Source organism: Agelaius tricolor, unplaced genomic scaffold (genome assembly GCF_023055355.1).
Source record: "Agelaius tricolor isolate 1412-34295 unplaced genomic scaffold, bAgeTri1.0.p SCAF_138, whole genome shotgun sequence".
NCBI classification, from domain to species: Eukaryota; Metazoa; Chordata; class Aves; order Passeriformes; family Icteridae; genus Agelaius; species Agelaius tricolor.
In genome coordinates, this window is record NW_027269398.1 from 27,060 (window position 1) to 41,234 (window position 14,175).

General features: G+C 54.6%; 2 protein-coding genes across 2 annotated transcripts in view; both read left to right on the forward strand.

Annotated features, from left to right (window-relative positions):
* The window catches only part of LOC139586779 (helicase SRCAP-like), a 31,824-nt gene extending 25,063 nt beyond the window's left edge, over window positions 1-6,761 (forward strand). The window contains exons 9-10 of the mRNA XM_071420399.1: window positions 192-275; window positions 2,650-6,761. Coding sequence (XP_071276500.1) covers window positions 192-275; window positions 2,650-3,324 — 759 coding nt within the window. The 3' untranslated portion in view covers window positions 3,325-6,761. The remainder of the gene's footprint in view (window positions 1-191; window positions 276-2,649) is intronic.
* A 6,529-nt stretch (window positions 6,762-13,290) lies between these two features.
* The window catches only part of LOC139586776 (E3 ubiquitin-protein ligase BRE1B-like), a 60,458-nt gene continuing 59,573 nt past the window's right edge, over window positions 13,291-14,175 (forward strand). The window contains 2 exon segments of the mRNA XM_071420398.1: window positions 13,291-13,331; window positions 13,333-13,423. Of these exon segments, the coding sequence (XP_071276499.1) occupies window positions 13,291-13,331; window positions 13,333-13,423 (132 nt within the window).

Genomic DNA, 14,175 nt, shown 5'->3' on the forward strand with positions numbered 1-14,175 from the left:
TTCCCCCCTCCCCCATTAATTTCGGGGGGGAATTCGTTAATTTGGGGACGATTTTTTGGGGGCATTTGGGGCTTTTTTTGAACCGGGATTTTTTTGGGGGGGGGTCCCTCCCATCCCGAATTTTTTTTTGGGGGGGGGTCCCCAGGGTCCTGCTGACCCCTCCCCATAATAATTTTTATTTTTTTTTGCAGCTGACCCCCATCGAGCGCTACGCCATGAACTTCCTGGAGGCCTCGCTCGAGGACGTCAGCAGGGAGGAGCTGAAGCAGGCCGAGGTTTTTGGGGGGGTCCCAAATGGGGTTTTGGGGGGGTCCCAAATGGGTTTGGGGGTCCCAAAAATATCTGGGGGGGGTCTTAGAGGGGATTTGGGGGTCCCCAGAGGGATTTTGAAGGGGTTTTTGGGGGGATTTTGGGATTTTTTGGGGGCTTCTTGGGGGCATTTGAGGGGGTCCTGGGGGGGCTTGAAGGGGTCCCAGAGGGGTTTTGGGGGGGGGTCCCAAATGGGGTTTGGGGGGTCCCAAAAGGGTTTGGGGGTCCCAAAAATATTTGGGTGGGGGTCGTAGAGGGGTTTTGGGGGGGCCCAGAGGGATTTGGAGGGATTTTTTGGGGGGTTTTTGGGGGGATTTTGGGATTTTTTGGGGGCTTCTTGGGGGCTTTTTGGGGGGGGTCCTGGGGGGGCCTGAAGGGGTCCCAGAGGGGTTTTGAAGGGGGGGTCCCAAATGGGGTTTGGGGGGTCCCAAATGGGTTTGGGGGTCCCAAAAATATTTGGGTGGGGGTCGTAGAGGGGATTTGGGGGGCCCCAGAGGGATTTTGAGGGATTTTTTGGGGGGTTTTTGGGGGGATTTGTGGGGGGATTTTGGGATTTTTTTGGGGTTTTTTTGGGGGCTCTTGGGGGCATTTGGGGCAGGTCCTGGGGGGCTTGAAGGGGTCCCAGAGGGGTTTTGGGGGGGGGGTCCCAAATGGGTTTGGGGGTCCCAAAAATATCTGGGCGGGGTCTTAGAGGGGATTTGGGGGGCCCAGAGGGATTTTGAGGGATTTGGGGGGGGGTTTTGGGGGGGATTTTGGGGTTTTTTGGGGGCATTTGGGGGGGTCCTGGGGGGCTTGAAGGGGTCCCAGAGGGGTTTTGGGGGGGGTCCCAAAGGAGTTTTGGGGGGTCCTGGGGGGTCCCAAATGGGATTTTGGAGGTTCCAGAGAGGTTTGGGGGGGTCCCAAAAATATCTGGGGGGGGTCTTAGAGGGGTTTTGGGGGTCCCCAGGGGGATTTTGAAGGGGTTTTTGGGGGCATTTTGGGATTTTTTGGGGGCTTCTTGGGGGCTTTTGAGGAGGGGTCCTGGGGGGGCCTGAAGGGGTCCCAAAGGAGTTTGGGGGGGTCCTGGGGGGTCCCAAATGGGATTTTGGAGGTTCCAGAGAGGTTTGGGGGGGTCCCAAAAATATTTGGGGGGGATCTTAGAAGGGATTTGGGGGACCCCTAGGGATTTTGGGGTTTTTTGGAAACTTCTTGGGGGCATTTGGGGCAGGTCCTGGGGAGTTTTGGGGGGGTCCTGGGGGGCTTGAAGGGGTCCCAGAGGGGTTTTGGGGGGGGGGGGGGTCCCAAATGGGATTTTGGGGGGTCCCAATGGGGTTTGGGGGGGTCCTGATGGGGTTTTGGGGGGGTCCCAATGGGGTTTTGGGGGGCTTGGGGGGGGTCCCAAATGGGGTTTGGGTGTTTTTGGGGTGGTCCTGAGGGGGTTTGGGGGGTCCCAGAGGGATTTTGGGGCTTCTTGGGGGCATTTTGGGGAGTCCTTGGGGGGGGCTGGGGGTCCCAGGGGGATTTTGGGGTTTTTTTGGGGGTGTCCCAATGGGGTTTGGGAGCTCCTGAGGGGTTTTGAGGGGGTCCTGGAGGGGTTCTCAAGGCTTTGGAAGTTCCCAATGGGGTTTTGGGGGGGGGGTCTAGGAAGATTTTGGGGGGGTTTTGTGGGGTCGTGGGGAATTTTTGGGGGTCGTGGGGAATTTTTGGGGGCATTTCGGGGGGTCCCAATTGGGTCTGGGGATGCCCAAATTGAGTTTGGGGTTCCCAAATTGGGTCTGGGGTTCCCAAATTGGGTCTGGGGGTGCCCAGTTGAGTCTGGGGGTCCCCAAATTGAGTCTGGGGGTCTCCAAATTGGGTCTGGGGTTCCCCAAATTGGGTCTGGGGTTCCCAAATTGGGTCTGGGTGTCCCCAAATTGGGTCTGGGGGTGCTGAGTTGAGTCTGGGGGTTCCCCAAATTGGGTCTGGGGGTTCCCAAATTGGGTCTGGGTGTCCCCAAATTGGGTCTGGGGTTCCCCAAATTGGGTCTGGGGTTCCCAAATTGACTCTGGGGTCTCCAAATGGGGTCTGGGGTCTCCAAATTGGGTCTGGGGGTTCCCAAATTGGGTCTGGGGTTCCCCAAATTGGGTCTGGGGTTCCCCAAATGGGGTCTGGGGTCCCCAAATTGACTCTGGGGGTCCCAAATTGGGTCTGGGGGTTCCCCAATTGATTCTGGGGGTCCCAAATTGAGTTTGGGGTTCCCAAATTGGGTCTGGGGTCCCCAAATTTACTCTGGGTTCCCCAAATTCGGTCTGAGGATCCCCAAATGGGGTCTGGGGTTCCCCAAATTGGGTCTGGGGTCTCACCTTTGCCCCGCCCCCTCAGGAGCAGGTGGAGGCCGCCCGCAAGGACATCGACCAGGCCAAGGGGGGCGGGGGGCGCTTCCGGCTGCCCCCCGAGGAAGAGGAGGAGGAGGAGGAGGAGGAGGAAGAGCCCTCAGGGGGCGTGGCCAACGCCGGGGGCGGAGCTTTAACCCTGGAGGAGGCGGAGCTTAGCGCGGAGAAAGGGGCGGAGCAAAGGGCTGGAGGAGGAGGGGGCGGGGCCCGGAAGTTGCGAAGGGCCCGGGGTTTGCCCCGCCCACCTCACCCCACGCGGGCCAGTCAGCGCTTGAGGGCGGTGACGTCACCCGTGACGTCACAGAGTTCGGAAACGCCCCCTGTGACGTCACAGCCCGGCCCCGTGACGTCGTCGCCGCCGGCGGCCGCCGCCGTGGTGACGTCATCGCCGCCGCCCGCGGTGACGTCATCGCCGCCGCCTCCTCAAGCCACGCCCCCGCCCTCCCCGCCGTCGCCTCCCCCGGTGACGTCATCGCCGCCGCTACAAGCCACGCCCCCTCCCTCCCCTCCCCCTCCTCCTCCCGTGACGTCATCGCCACCGCCTCCCGTGACGTCACCCGCCGCCTCCCCTGCCCGAATCCCCGCCCCCTCCTGTGACGTCATCACCTCCTCCTCCTCCCAAATCCCCGCCCCCTCCAACTTCACCAAAGGAGGCGGGGCTTGAAGAGGTTGGCCCCGCCCCGCCGCCTCCCGTGGCCCCGCCCCCTCGGCGCCGCCGCAGCGCCGACGTCGAGATCCGGCAGAGCCAAAAATCCGGCCCGGCCGCCAAAGTGCTCCGGACCCTCCCCGGCCGATTGGTCACCGTCCTCGAGGCCCCGCCCCCTTCCTCCGAAAGGGGCGGAGGCTCCCGAGGCGCCCGGCGCCGCCCCCGGGCCGCCCCCCAGGCCACGCCCCCTTCCTCATTAGCATCGGCCCCGCCCACCAAGCGCCGCCGGGGCCGCCCACCCAAGCGGAGGCTGCTGGGAGGGGGCGGGGCCAGGGCGAGGCGGCGGCGCCAATCCGGGACTGCCCCACAACGCTCCGCCCACTCGCAAGAAAGGGGGCGTGGCCGGCGGCGTGGGCGTCCAATCAGGGGCCCGGGGGGCGGGGCCGAGGAGGAGTCCCCGCCCCGGAAGCGGCGTCGGGGGCGGCCGCCCAAGATGGCGTCGCCCGAGCATGGTGGGGGTGAGGAAGGGGAGGGGTCAACGAGTCCCCGCCCACCATCGCCGGCCCCACCCAGATCCACCCGGGCACGTCCCGGAGCGCCCTTGGCTCCGCCCCTTCAGAGGGAGCCACGGAGGAGGCCACGCCCACCCGATGACAGCAGCGAGGAGGGCGTGGCTTCATCAGGAGGGGGCGTGGCCAGGCGTAGGGAGCCCCTCCCACAACCCCCGGTTAAAAGGAGGAGAGGGGGCGGGGCTAACGCTGGCCCCGCCCCTGCCAGGAGGAGGCGGCGTGGGCGGGGCTCCCCCTTGGCCCCGCCCCGCCGGATGCAGCCCCCCCGGCGCTGCGCTGGCCCCGCCCAGGCTGGGGGAGGGGCCGCCCCACAGGACCCCCCCGCCGGGGTGGGGGCGGGGCTGAGGGGGAGGAAGGGCAAGACGTGATGGGCGGGGCAAGATGGCGGCAATGGCGGCGGGAAATGGGGAAGATGGCCGACGCAAGATAGGGGCAGAAAATGGCCGATAATTATGGGATACAAAATGGCCGACTTTTGTAAAACGCAAAATGGCTGCCAATTGTTGGAGAAGGACAAAATGTCCGACCAGGGCGATAGGGGCACAAAATGGCCGATGTTTGTGAGATACAAAATGGCCGACATTTGTTGGAGGGGGACAAAATGGCCGATGGCTGTGGGACACAAAATGGCCGAAAATTGTGGGAGGAGCACAAAATGGCCGACGATGGTGGGTCACAAAATGGCCGACAATTGTGAGGCACAAAATGGCCGACGATTGTTTGAAAGGGACAAAATGGCCGACGATTGTGGGAGGGGCACAAAATGGCCGACGATTGTGGGAGAGGGACAAAATGGCTGAAAATTTTGTGAGGGGCACAAAATGGCCGACGATTGTGGGACACAAAATGGCTGCCAGGGTAAATGTGGAACGGTTTTTGGGGCACAAAATGGCCGACAGCGGCCTGGATGTGGTCACGTGATCTGTGGGTAATTCCAATATGGCCGACAGGGTAAACTTTGATTCACTTCAGTACAGCTGGTTGAGTGACCTTTGATTGACCCCAATATGGCCGACAAGGTGACCTTTAAATGACCCCAAAATGGCTGCCAGTGTGACCTTTGATTGACCCCAATATGGCCACCATGATGACCTTTGATTGACCCCAAAATGGCTGCCATTGTGGCTTTTAATTGACCCCAATATGGCGGACATTGTGACCTTTGATTGACCCCAATATGGCCGCCATGAAATGGGGCGGGGTCACAAAATGGCGGCCAGGGCAGTTTCAAGATGGCCGCCAGGAATAACCTTACAATGACCCCAAGATGGCCGCCACAGTGAATCCAAGATGGCCGACATCGCCATGACGTCATAAGCGGCAGCCATCTTAAAAGCAGCGACGTCATCAGCGGCCATTTTGTGACTGTGGTGGCCGTCTTGGCTCCACCCAGCCGCCATCTTGAACCTGGCGGCCATCTTGTTTCTTGGCAGCCATCTTGATCTGATCATCACGTGACTTGGCGGCCATCTTGAATTTATCACGTGACCTTGCAGCCATCTTGGCCACAAGAAGTGGCAAAAACTTGGCGGCCATTTTGCTTCCTGGCAGCCATCTTGACTGGCCAACACGTGACCTGGCAGCCATCTTGACTCCTGGCAGCCATCTTGGTTCCTGGCAGCCATCTTGACTACGAGCAGACCACAAAACCTGGCGGCCATCTTGATTTCCGGCAGCCATCTTGACTAAAAGCAGACCACAAATCCTGGCGGCCATCTTGATTTCCGGCAGCCATCTTGTCCACGAACTGACAGTGAAACCTGGCGGCCATCTTGATTCCTGCCAACTCTCATCACTCCTGGCGGCCATCTTGATTTTCGGTGGCCATCTTGACTACCAGCTGACCACAAAACCCGGTGGCCATCTTGGTTTTTGGCAGCCATCTTGACTACAAGGAGACCACAAAACCCGGCGGCCATCTTGACTCCCACAAACTCCCGTGACTCTCGGCAGCCATCTTGATTCCTGGTGGCCATTTTGATATGAGCTTACCACACAACCCGGCGGCCATCTTGGTTCTTCCAACTCCTGTGAACTCCAGCAACCATTTTGATTCCCGGCAGCCATCTTGACTATGAGAAGACCGCAACACCTGGCGGCCATCTTGATTTTTGGCGGCCATCTTGACTATGAGCTGACCACAACACCCGGTGGCCATCTTGGTTTCCGGCAGCCATCTTGACTACAAGCAGGCCACAAAAGCCAGCAGCCATCTTGGTTCTTGGAGGCCATCTTGACTACGTGCAGACCACAGGACCTGGAGGCCATCTTGATTCCTGGCAGCCATCTTGACTACGAGCAGACCACAAATCCCGGCGGCCATCTTGATTCCCGGTGGCCATTTTGTCCAGGAGCTGACAGTGAAACCCAGCGGCCATCTTGGTTTCGTCAAACTCCCATGACTTCCGGCAACCATCTTGATGTTTGGCGGCCATCTTGACGCCCACCAACTCCCGTCACGTCTAGCAGCCATCTTGATTCCCGGCGGCCATCTTGACTACGAGCAGACTACAACACCTGGCGGCCATCTTGATTCCCGGCGGCCATCTTGACTACGAGCAGACCGCAAATCCCGGTGGCCATCTTGCCTCCCGGCGGCCATCTTGTTTCAGGACCGTGCCCAGCAGAGTCGGGGGGGGAGGGAGGCGGGGTCCGGGGGGGTGGGGGAGGGGCGTTTTCCCCCCTCCCCCCTTCGTTGTAAAATTGGTTCCTTTTGAACCCCATCTATGCAAATGTGCTTTGTGCTGGGCCGGGGGGGCGGGGCCAAGTTTTTGGGGGTGGGGGAGGGGTCCCGGGGGGGGGGGGATTTTCCCGCCCTTCCCCCACCCTGTCCAGGTGGCGCTCGAAGCTTTTCCTGTGATGAATAAAAAAAAGGGTTAAAAAATCCCAATTTTGGGGACCCCCCTGGGAAAAAGATTTTGGGGTGGGGGGAGGGGGAGTTTGGGGGGGGGGGTGGGGGAGTGGATTTTGGGGTTCCCCGAGAGATTTTGGGGGTCCCCAGAGGGATTTTTGGGGGGGTCCCCAGGGGTTTGCAGAGAGGTTTTAGGGGTGAAGGGAATTCGGGGAGTTTTGGGGTTTTTTGAGGATTTTTGGGGTTCCCAGAAAGATTTGGGGGGGGTTCCCAGTGGATTTCAGAGAGATTTTGGGGTTTTTTGGGGAGTTTTGGGGTTCCAAGAGAGATTTTGGGGGTCCCCGATGGATTCCAGAGAGGTTTTGGGGTTCTTTTAAATGTGGGTGGAATTTTGGGGTTTTTTTGGGGGGTCCCAGAGAGATTTTGGGTCTCCCCAATGGGTCCCAGAGGGATTTTGGGGTTCATTTGAAATAGGGGGGGATTTTGGGGTTTTTTTGGGGATCCTCAAGAGATCACAGAGACATTTTGGGGTTCTTTTAAATACTGGTGGAATTTTTGGCTTTTTGGGGGGATTTTGGGGGGGTCCCCAAGAGATCACAGAGAGTTTTTGGGGTTATTTTAGGTTTGAGGGAAATGTTGGGGTTTTTTAGGGAGTTTTGGGGTTCCCAGAGAGATTTTGGGGGTCCTATTAAACGTGGGTGGAATTTTGGGGTTTTTTAGGGAGTTTTGGGTTTCCAAGAGAGATTTTGGGGGTCCCCGATGGATTCCAGAGAGGTTTTGGGGTTCTTTTAAATGTGGGTGGAATTTTGGGGTTTTTTTTGGGGGTCCCAGAGAGATTTTGGGGCTCCCCAATGGGTCCCAGAGGGATTTTGGGGTTCATTTGAAATAGGGGGGGATTTTGGGGTTTTTTTGGGGATCCTCAGGAGATCACAGAGACATTTTGGGGTTCTTTTAAATACTGGTGGAATTTTTGGGTTTTTTGGGGGGATTTTGGGGGGGTCCCCAAGAGATCACAGAGAGTTTTTGGGGTTATTTTAGGTTTGAGGGAAATTTGGGGTTTTTTAAGGAAGTTTTGGGGTTCCCAGAGAGATTTTGGGGGTCCTATTAAACGTGGGTGGAATTTTGGGGTTTTTTTGGGGATTTTTGGGTTTCCCAGAGAGATTTTGGGGGTCCCCAAGGGATCCCAGAGAAGTTTTGGGGTTCTTTTAAAAATGGGGGGAATTTTGGGATTTTTGGGGTTACCAGGGAGATTTTGGGGGTCCCCAGGCGATCACAGAGAGGTTTGGGGGATTCTTATAGGGTTGGGCGAAATTTTTGGGATTTTTGGGGGATTTTTTGGGGTTCCCAGAAAGATTTTGGGGGTCCCCAGGGGTTGTAGACAGGTTTTGGGGTTCTTTTAAATGTAAGGGAAATTTTGGGGATTTTTGGGGTTCCCAGAAAGATTTTTGGGGTCCCCAGGGAATCCCAGAGAGATTTTGGGGTTCTTTTAGGAATTGGGGGAATTTAGGGGATTTTTGGGGTTCCCAGAAAAATTTTGGGGATCCCCAGGGGGTTCCAGAGAGGTTTTGGGGGATCTTTTAAAAGTGGGGGAAATTTTGGTTTTTTGGGGGAGTTTTGGGGTTCCCAGAGAGATTTTGGGGTTCTTTTAAATGTGAGGGGAATTTTTGGGGCTTTTTGGAGATTTTTTGGATCCCCATGGAATCCCAGAGAGGTTTTGGGATTCTTTTAAAGGTGGGGAGAATTTTGGGGTTTTTTCGGGGGATTTTTGGGGTTCCCAGAGAGATTTTGGGGTTCTTTTAAATAGGGGGGGGGGGAGTTTGGGGAATTTTGGGGTTCCCAGAGAATTTTTTGGGGGTCCCAAGGGGATTCCAGAGAGGTTTTGGGTTTCTTTTAAATGTGGGGGAAATTTTAGGGTGTTTTCGGGATTTTTGGGGGTCCTTGAGAATTTTTAGAGGGATTTGAGACATTTTTGGGGGATCAGGGGGAATTTTAGGGCATTTTTGGGGTCTCTGGGGAATTTTGGTGGTCCAAGAGAGATTTTTGGGGTCCTCAGGAAGATTTGGGGAGGAATTTTGGCTCTGGGGGGGTCCCAGGTGGATTTTAAGGTAATTTGGGGGGGTTTCAGGATTTTTGGGGAAGTTTCTCTGGGACTTTGGAGGGTCCTCAAGGATTTTGGGGTAAATTTTGGAGCTCCCAAGGGGATTTTGGGGTGTCAGTAGGGATTGGGGTATCTTTGGGGCCCCAGAGGATTTTTGGGGAATCCCCAAAACCGTTTTGGGGATTTTTGGGGAGTCTTGGGGATCTCAGAGATCTTAAAACGTCTCGAAGATGCTTTGGGAGATCCCGGGGTTCCCCAAAAGTCCCTGGGGGGCCCCAAAAGTCCCAAAAAACTCCCCAAAACCGATTGTGGTCCCCACCGCAACCATCGCCGCTTTAAGAGCTTCCCATTTCCCCTTTAAAAACCGCGGACCCCCTCTTTTCCATCGCCGCTTTAAGGCCCTCCCGTTACTCCTTTAAGAGCAGCCAGCCCCTCCTTTTCCCGCCCTTCCGCGTTACCATGGCGACACAGGCTGGGCCAAAACAGCTCAGCCAATCAGAGCGCGTAGAGACGGAGGTAGGGGCGTGGCTAGCAATAATCAGCCAATCAGGGTTGGCGGTGGGCGTGGCCTGTTCCTGAGGGGCGCTGACGGCGGCTCCGGCTCCGGTGAGATCTGAGGGAAGGGGGGCGGGACGGGCTCTTCAAAAAACCCCAAAATCGATGGAAATCGACCCAAAACGACCCAAAATTCCTTCAGAACCACCCCTAAAACCCCCTGGAGGCTTCCAGGACCCCTCCGAGGCGCCTTTGCCGCCCTCGTCCCTCACGGTTCCCTCAGGCCGCCATTTTGTCGCCTGAGCTCTGAAAGGTCCGAAAATCGCTGAAATTTCCCCCAAATTTCGCCCAAAATGCCCCAAATTCCCTCCCCTGACCCCCTCGATTCCATCTTGTGACGCTCAGGTCATTTTGTGGTTCAAAAAACTCAAATTTTTCCAAAAATTTTGTTCCGGGAGCGATCAGATCTCTCCCGGCAGCCACAAATGCTCCGAAATTTCCTCAAAATCCTCGGAAATTTCCTCAAAATCTCCCCAAAATCTTCTCAAAATCTTACAAAATCTCAGCAAAATTTAGAAAATTTCCCCCAAATCTTCCGAAATTTCTCCAAAATCTCCCCAAATTCCCGTCCTGGGACCCCCCTCGCGTCCCAAACATCCCAAAATTTTCATTTTTTCACCCCCAAATCCCTCAATTCTCCCCAAAAATCCCCCAAAATTTCAATGTTCTCCCCAAAATTGCCCAGAAAAGCAAAAATGTCGCTCAAAGGCTCCCCCAGACCCTCAAGCTCCCCCAAAATTATTTTTAAAAGTTTCCAGATCTCCTTAAAAAATTTTAAAAGCCCAAATTTGCTCGTTTTCCATGCAAAAATTTACAGAAAATCCGCCAAAATCAAATTCCCCCCAAATTCCCCTCAGAGCCCTCAAAATCTGCTCAGGACCCCCCAAATTCCTCAAAATTTCCCCCAAATTTTCCCAAATTCCCTGAAATTTCCCCCAAACCCCCCCTAAATCTTTCCCCAAAATGGCCTAAAATCACCTTAAATTCCTCAAAAATTTCATTAAATTCCACAAAATTCCCCCAATTTTCCTCAAACCTTCTAAAATCCCCCCAAAATCCCCAAGAATTCCCCTTAAATCCCCCCCAGACCCTCCCAAATCCCTTCCAGGACCCCCAAAATACCTCAAAAATCACCTTAAATCCACCCAAAATCCCCCAAAAATCCCCCAAAATCTCCTTAAGTCCCCCCAAAATCTCCCAAAATCACCTTAAATCCACCCAAAATCCCCCAAAAATCCCCCAAAATCTCCTAAAGTCCCCCAAAATCACCTTAAACCCCCCCAAATATTCCCAAAATTCCTGAAAAATCCCCCAAAAATCCCATTAAAAATCCCCAAAATGACCCAAAATCTGCCAAATTTAATTTTTCACATTAAAACCCTCAAAAATCCCCCCAAAAATCCCGTTAAAAATGCCAAAATATTCCCTAAAATGCCCTAAAATGCCCCAAAAATCCCCCAAAATTCCCATTAAAAATCCCCAAAAATCCCCAAAATGCCCCAAATTTCCCCCCCAGGTTGCCATGGCCGGGCTCCGGGCCAAGCGGGGACCCCCCAAAATCCCCCCAAAAACCCCCCAAAAACCCCATTAAAACCCTCAAAAATCCCCCAAAAATCCCAATAAAACCCTCAAAAATCCCCAGAATGACCCAAAATCCCCCAAATTTCTCCCCCAGGTTCCCATGGCCGGGATCGGGGCCAAGTGGGGACCCCCCAAAATCCCCCCCCAAAAATCCCCCAAAATCCCCCAAAAACCCTCAAAAATCCCCCCAAAATTCCCCAAAAATGACCCAAAAATCACATTAAAAATCCCCCAAAAATCCCCCGTAAATCATTCCAAAATTCCCAAAAAATCCCTCAAAAATCACCTAAAATGACCCAAAATGCCCCAAAATGCCCCAAATTTTTCCCCCCAGGTTGCCATGGCCGGGGTCGGGGCCAAGCGGGGACCCCCCAAAATCCCCTAAAACCCCCTTAAAAATCACCAAAAATCCCCAAAAAATCACATTAAAACCCTCAAAGATCCCCAAAAATGACCCAAAATGCCCCAAATTTTCCCCCCAGGTTCCCATGGCCGGGGTCGGGGCCAAGCGGGGACCCCCCAAAATCCCCTAAAACCCCCCTAAAAATTACCAAAAAACCCCAAAAAATCCCCCCAAAACCCTCAAAAAATCACATTAAAAATCCCCAAAAAAATCCCAAAAATCCCCAAAAAGACCCAAAAATCCCCAAAATGCCCCAAATTTCCCCCCCAGGTTCCCATGGCCGGGCTCCGGGCCAAGCGGGGACCCCCCAAAATCCCCCCCAAAACCCCTCAAAAACCCCTTTAAAACCCTCAAAAATCCCCCAAAAATCACATTAAAAATTCCCAAAAATCCCCTAAAATGACCCAAAAACCTCCCAAAAATCCCATTAAAAATCCCCCAAAATGCCCCAAAATCCCCCAAATTTTTCCCCCCAGGTTCCCATGGCCGGGGTCGGGGCCAAGCGGGGACCCCCCCAAAATCCCCCCCCAAAATCCCTGAAAAATCCCCAAAAAATCCCCAAAAAATCACAATAAAAATCCCCCAAAATTCCCAAAAATCCCCAAAATCCCCAAAAATCCCCAAAATGCCCCAAATTTCCCCCCCAGGTTGCCATGGCCGGGGTCGGGGCCAGGCGGGGACCCCCCAAAATCCCCTAAAACCCCCCTAAAAATCACCAAAAATCCCCCAAAAAATCACATTAAAAATCCCAAAAATCCCCTAAATGACCCAAAATCTCCAAAAATGCCCAAAATGCCCCAAATTTCTCCCCCCCAAGTTCCCATGGCCGGGGTCGGGACCTAGCCGGGACCCCCCAAAATCCCAAAAAAACCCTCAAAAATAATCCAAAAATCACCAAAAATCACCAAAAATCACATTAAAAATCCCAAAAAAATCCCCAAAAAAAATCCCAAAAATCCCCAAAATGCCCCAAAATCCCCCAAATTTTTCTCCCCAGGTTGCCATGGCCGGGGTCGGGGCCAAGCGGGGACCCCCCAAAATCCCCCCAAAAACCCCCCAAAAACTCCATTAAAACCCTTAAAAATCCCCAAAAAATCTCATTAAAAATCCCCCAAAAATCTCATTAAAAATCCCCCAAAATGCCCAAAATGACCCAAAACCCCCCAAATTTCTCCCCCCAGGTTCCCATGGCCGGGGTCGGGACCAAGCGGGGACCACCCAAAATCCCCCCCAAAATTCCCAAAAACCCCCCTAAAAATCCCCTAAAAATCCCATTAAAACCCTGAAAAACCCCCCAAAAATCCCATTAAAAATCCCCAAAATGCCCCAAAATCCCCAAAATGCCCCAAATTTCCCCCCCAGGTTGCCATGGCCGGGGTCGGGGCCAAGCGGGGACCCCCCAAAAACCCCCCAAAAACTCCATTAAAACCCTCAAAAATCCCCAAAAATCCCCTAAAACCCCCCTAAAAATCACCAAAAATCCCCAAAAAATCACAATAAAAATCCCAAAAAATTCCCAAAAATCCCCAAAAAGACCCAAAATGCCCCAAATTTCCCCCCCAGGTTCCCATGGCCGGGGTTGGGGCCAAGTGGGGACCCCCCAAAATCCCCCCCAAAACCCCTCAAAAACCCCATTAAAACCCTCCAAAATCCCCCAAAATCCCATTCAAACCCTCAAAAATCCTAAAAAATTCCCTAAAATGACCCAAAAATCCCCAAAATGCCCCAAATTTCCCCCCCAGGTTCCCATGGCCGGGGTCGGGGCCAAGCGGGGACCCCCCCAAAATCCCCTAAAACCCCCCTAAAAATCACCAAAAATCCCCCAAAAATCACCAAAAATCCCCAAAAAATCACAATAAAAATCCCCAAAAAGACCCAAAAATCCCCAAAAATCCCCAAAATGCCCCAAATTTCCCCCCAGGTTGCCATGGCCGGGGTCGGGGCCAAGCGGGGACCCCCCGAGGCCGGGGGGGGCCCCCCCCGAGAAGCGACCGCCCCGGGAGGAGCAGCCCCCGACCACCCTGATCGAGCCCCTGAGGCTGGGGGGCATCAGCTCCACGGTGAGGGGCACAGCTGGGGGAACAGCTGGGGGAACATCTGGGGGAACAGCTGGGGACAGCTGGGAGGGGGTGGGCAAAAAAAAACCCCGTGAAAATCGGGTGGAAAATGAGGATTTTGGGGTTAAAAATGAGGATTTTGGGGTTACCTGGGAGGGAGAAAAGGGCAAAAATTGGGGGGAAAATCGGTGAAAATTGGGGGGAAATGGGGGAAAATTTGGGGTTTAGGGACACCTGGGCACAGCTGGGGGAACATCTGGGCACAGCTGGGGACACAGCTGGGGACGGCTGGGAGGAGATGGAGCAAAAAAACCCCGTGAAAATGGGGTGGAAAACTGGGATTTTGGGGTTACATGGGCACAGCTGGGAGGGAGAAATGGGTGAAAATTGGGGTGAAATGGGTGAAAATTGGGGGTTTAGGGACACCTGGGCACATTTGGGCACAGCTGGGGAACAGCTGGGGACACCTGGGAGGGGGTGGGGCAAAAAAACCCCGTGAAAATCGGGTGGAAAATGGGGATTTTGGGGTGGAAAATGGGGATTTCGGGGTTACCTGGGAGGGAGAAAAGGGCAAAAATTGGGGGGAAATGGGTGAAAATTGGGGGTTTAGGGACACCTGGGCACAGCTGGGGGAACATCTGGGGACGGCTGGGAGGGGATGGAGCCAAAAAACCCCGTGAAAATCGGGTGAAAAATGGGGATTTTGGGGTGCAAAATTGGGGATTTTGGGGTGGAACATTGGGATTTTGGGGTTA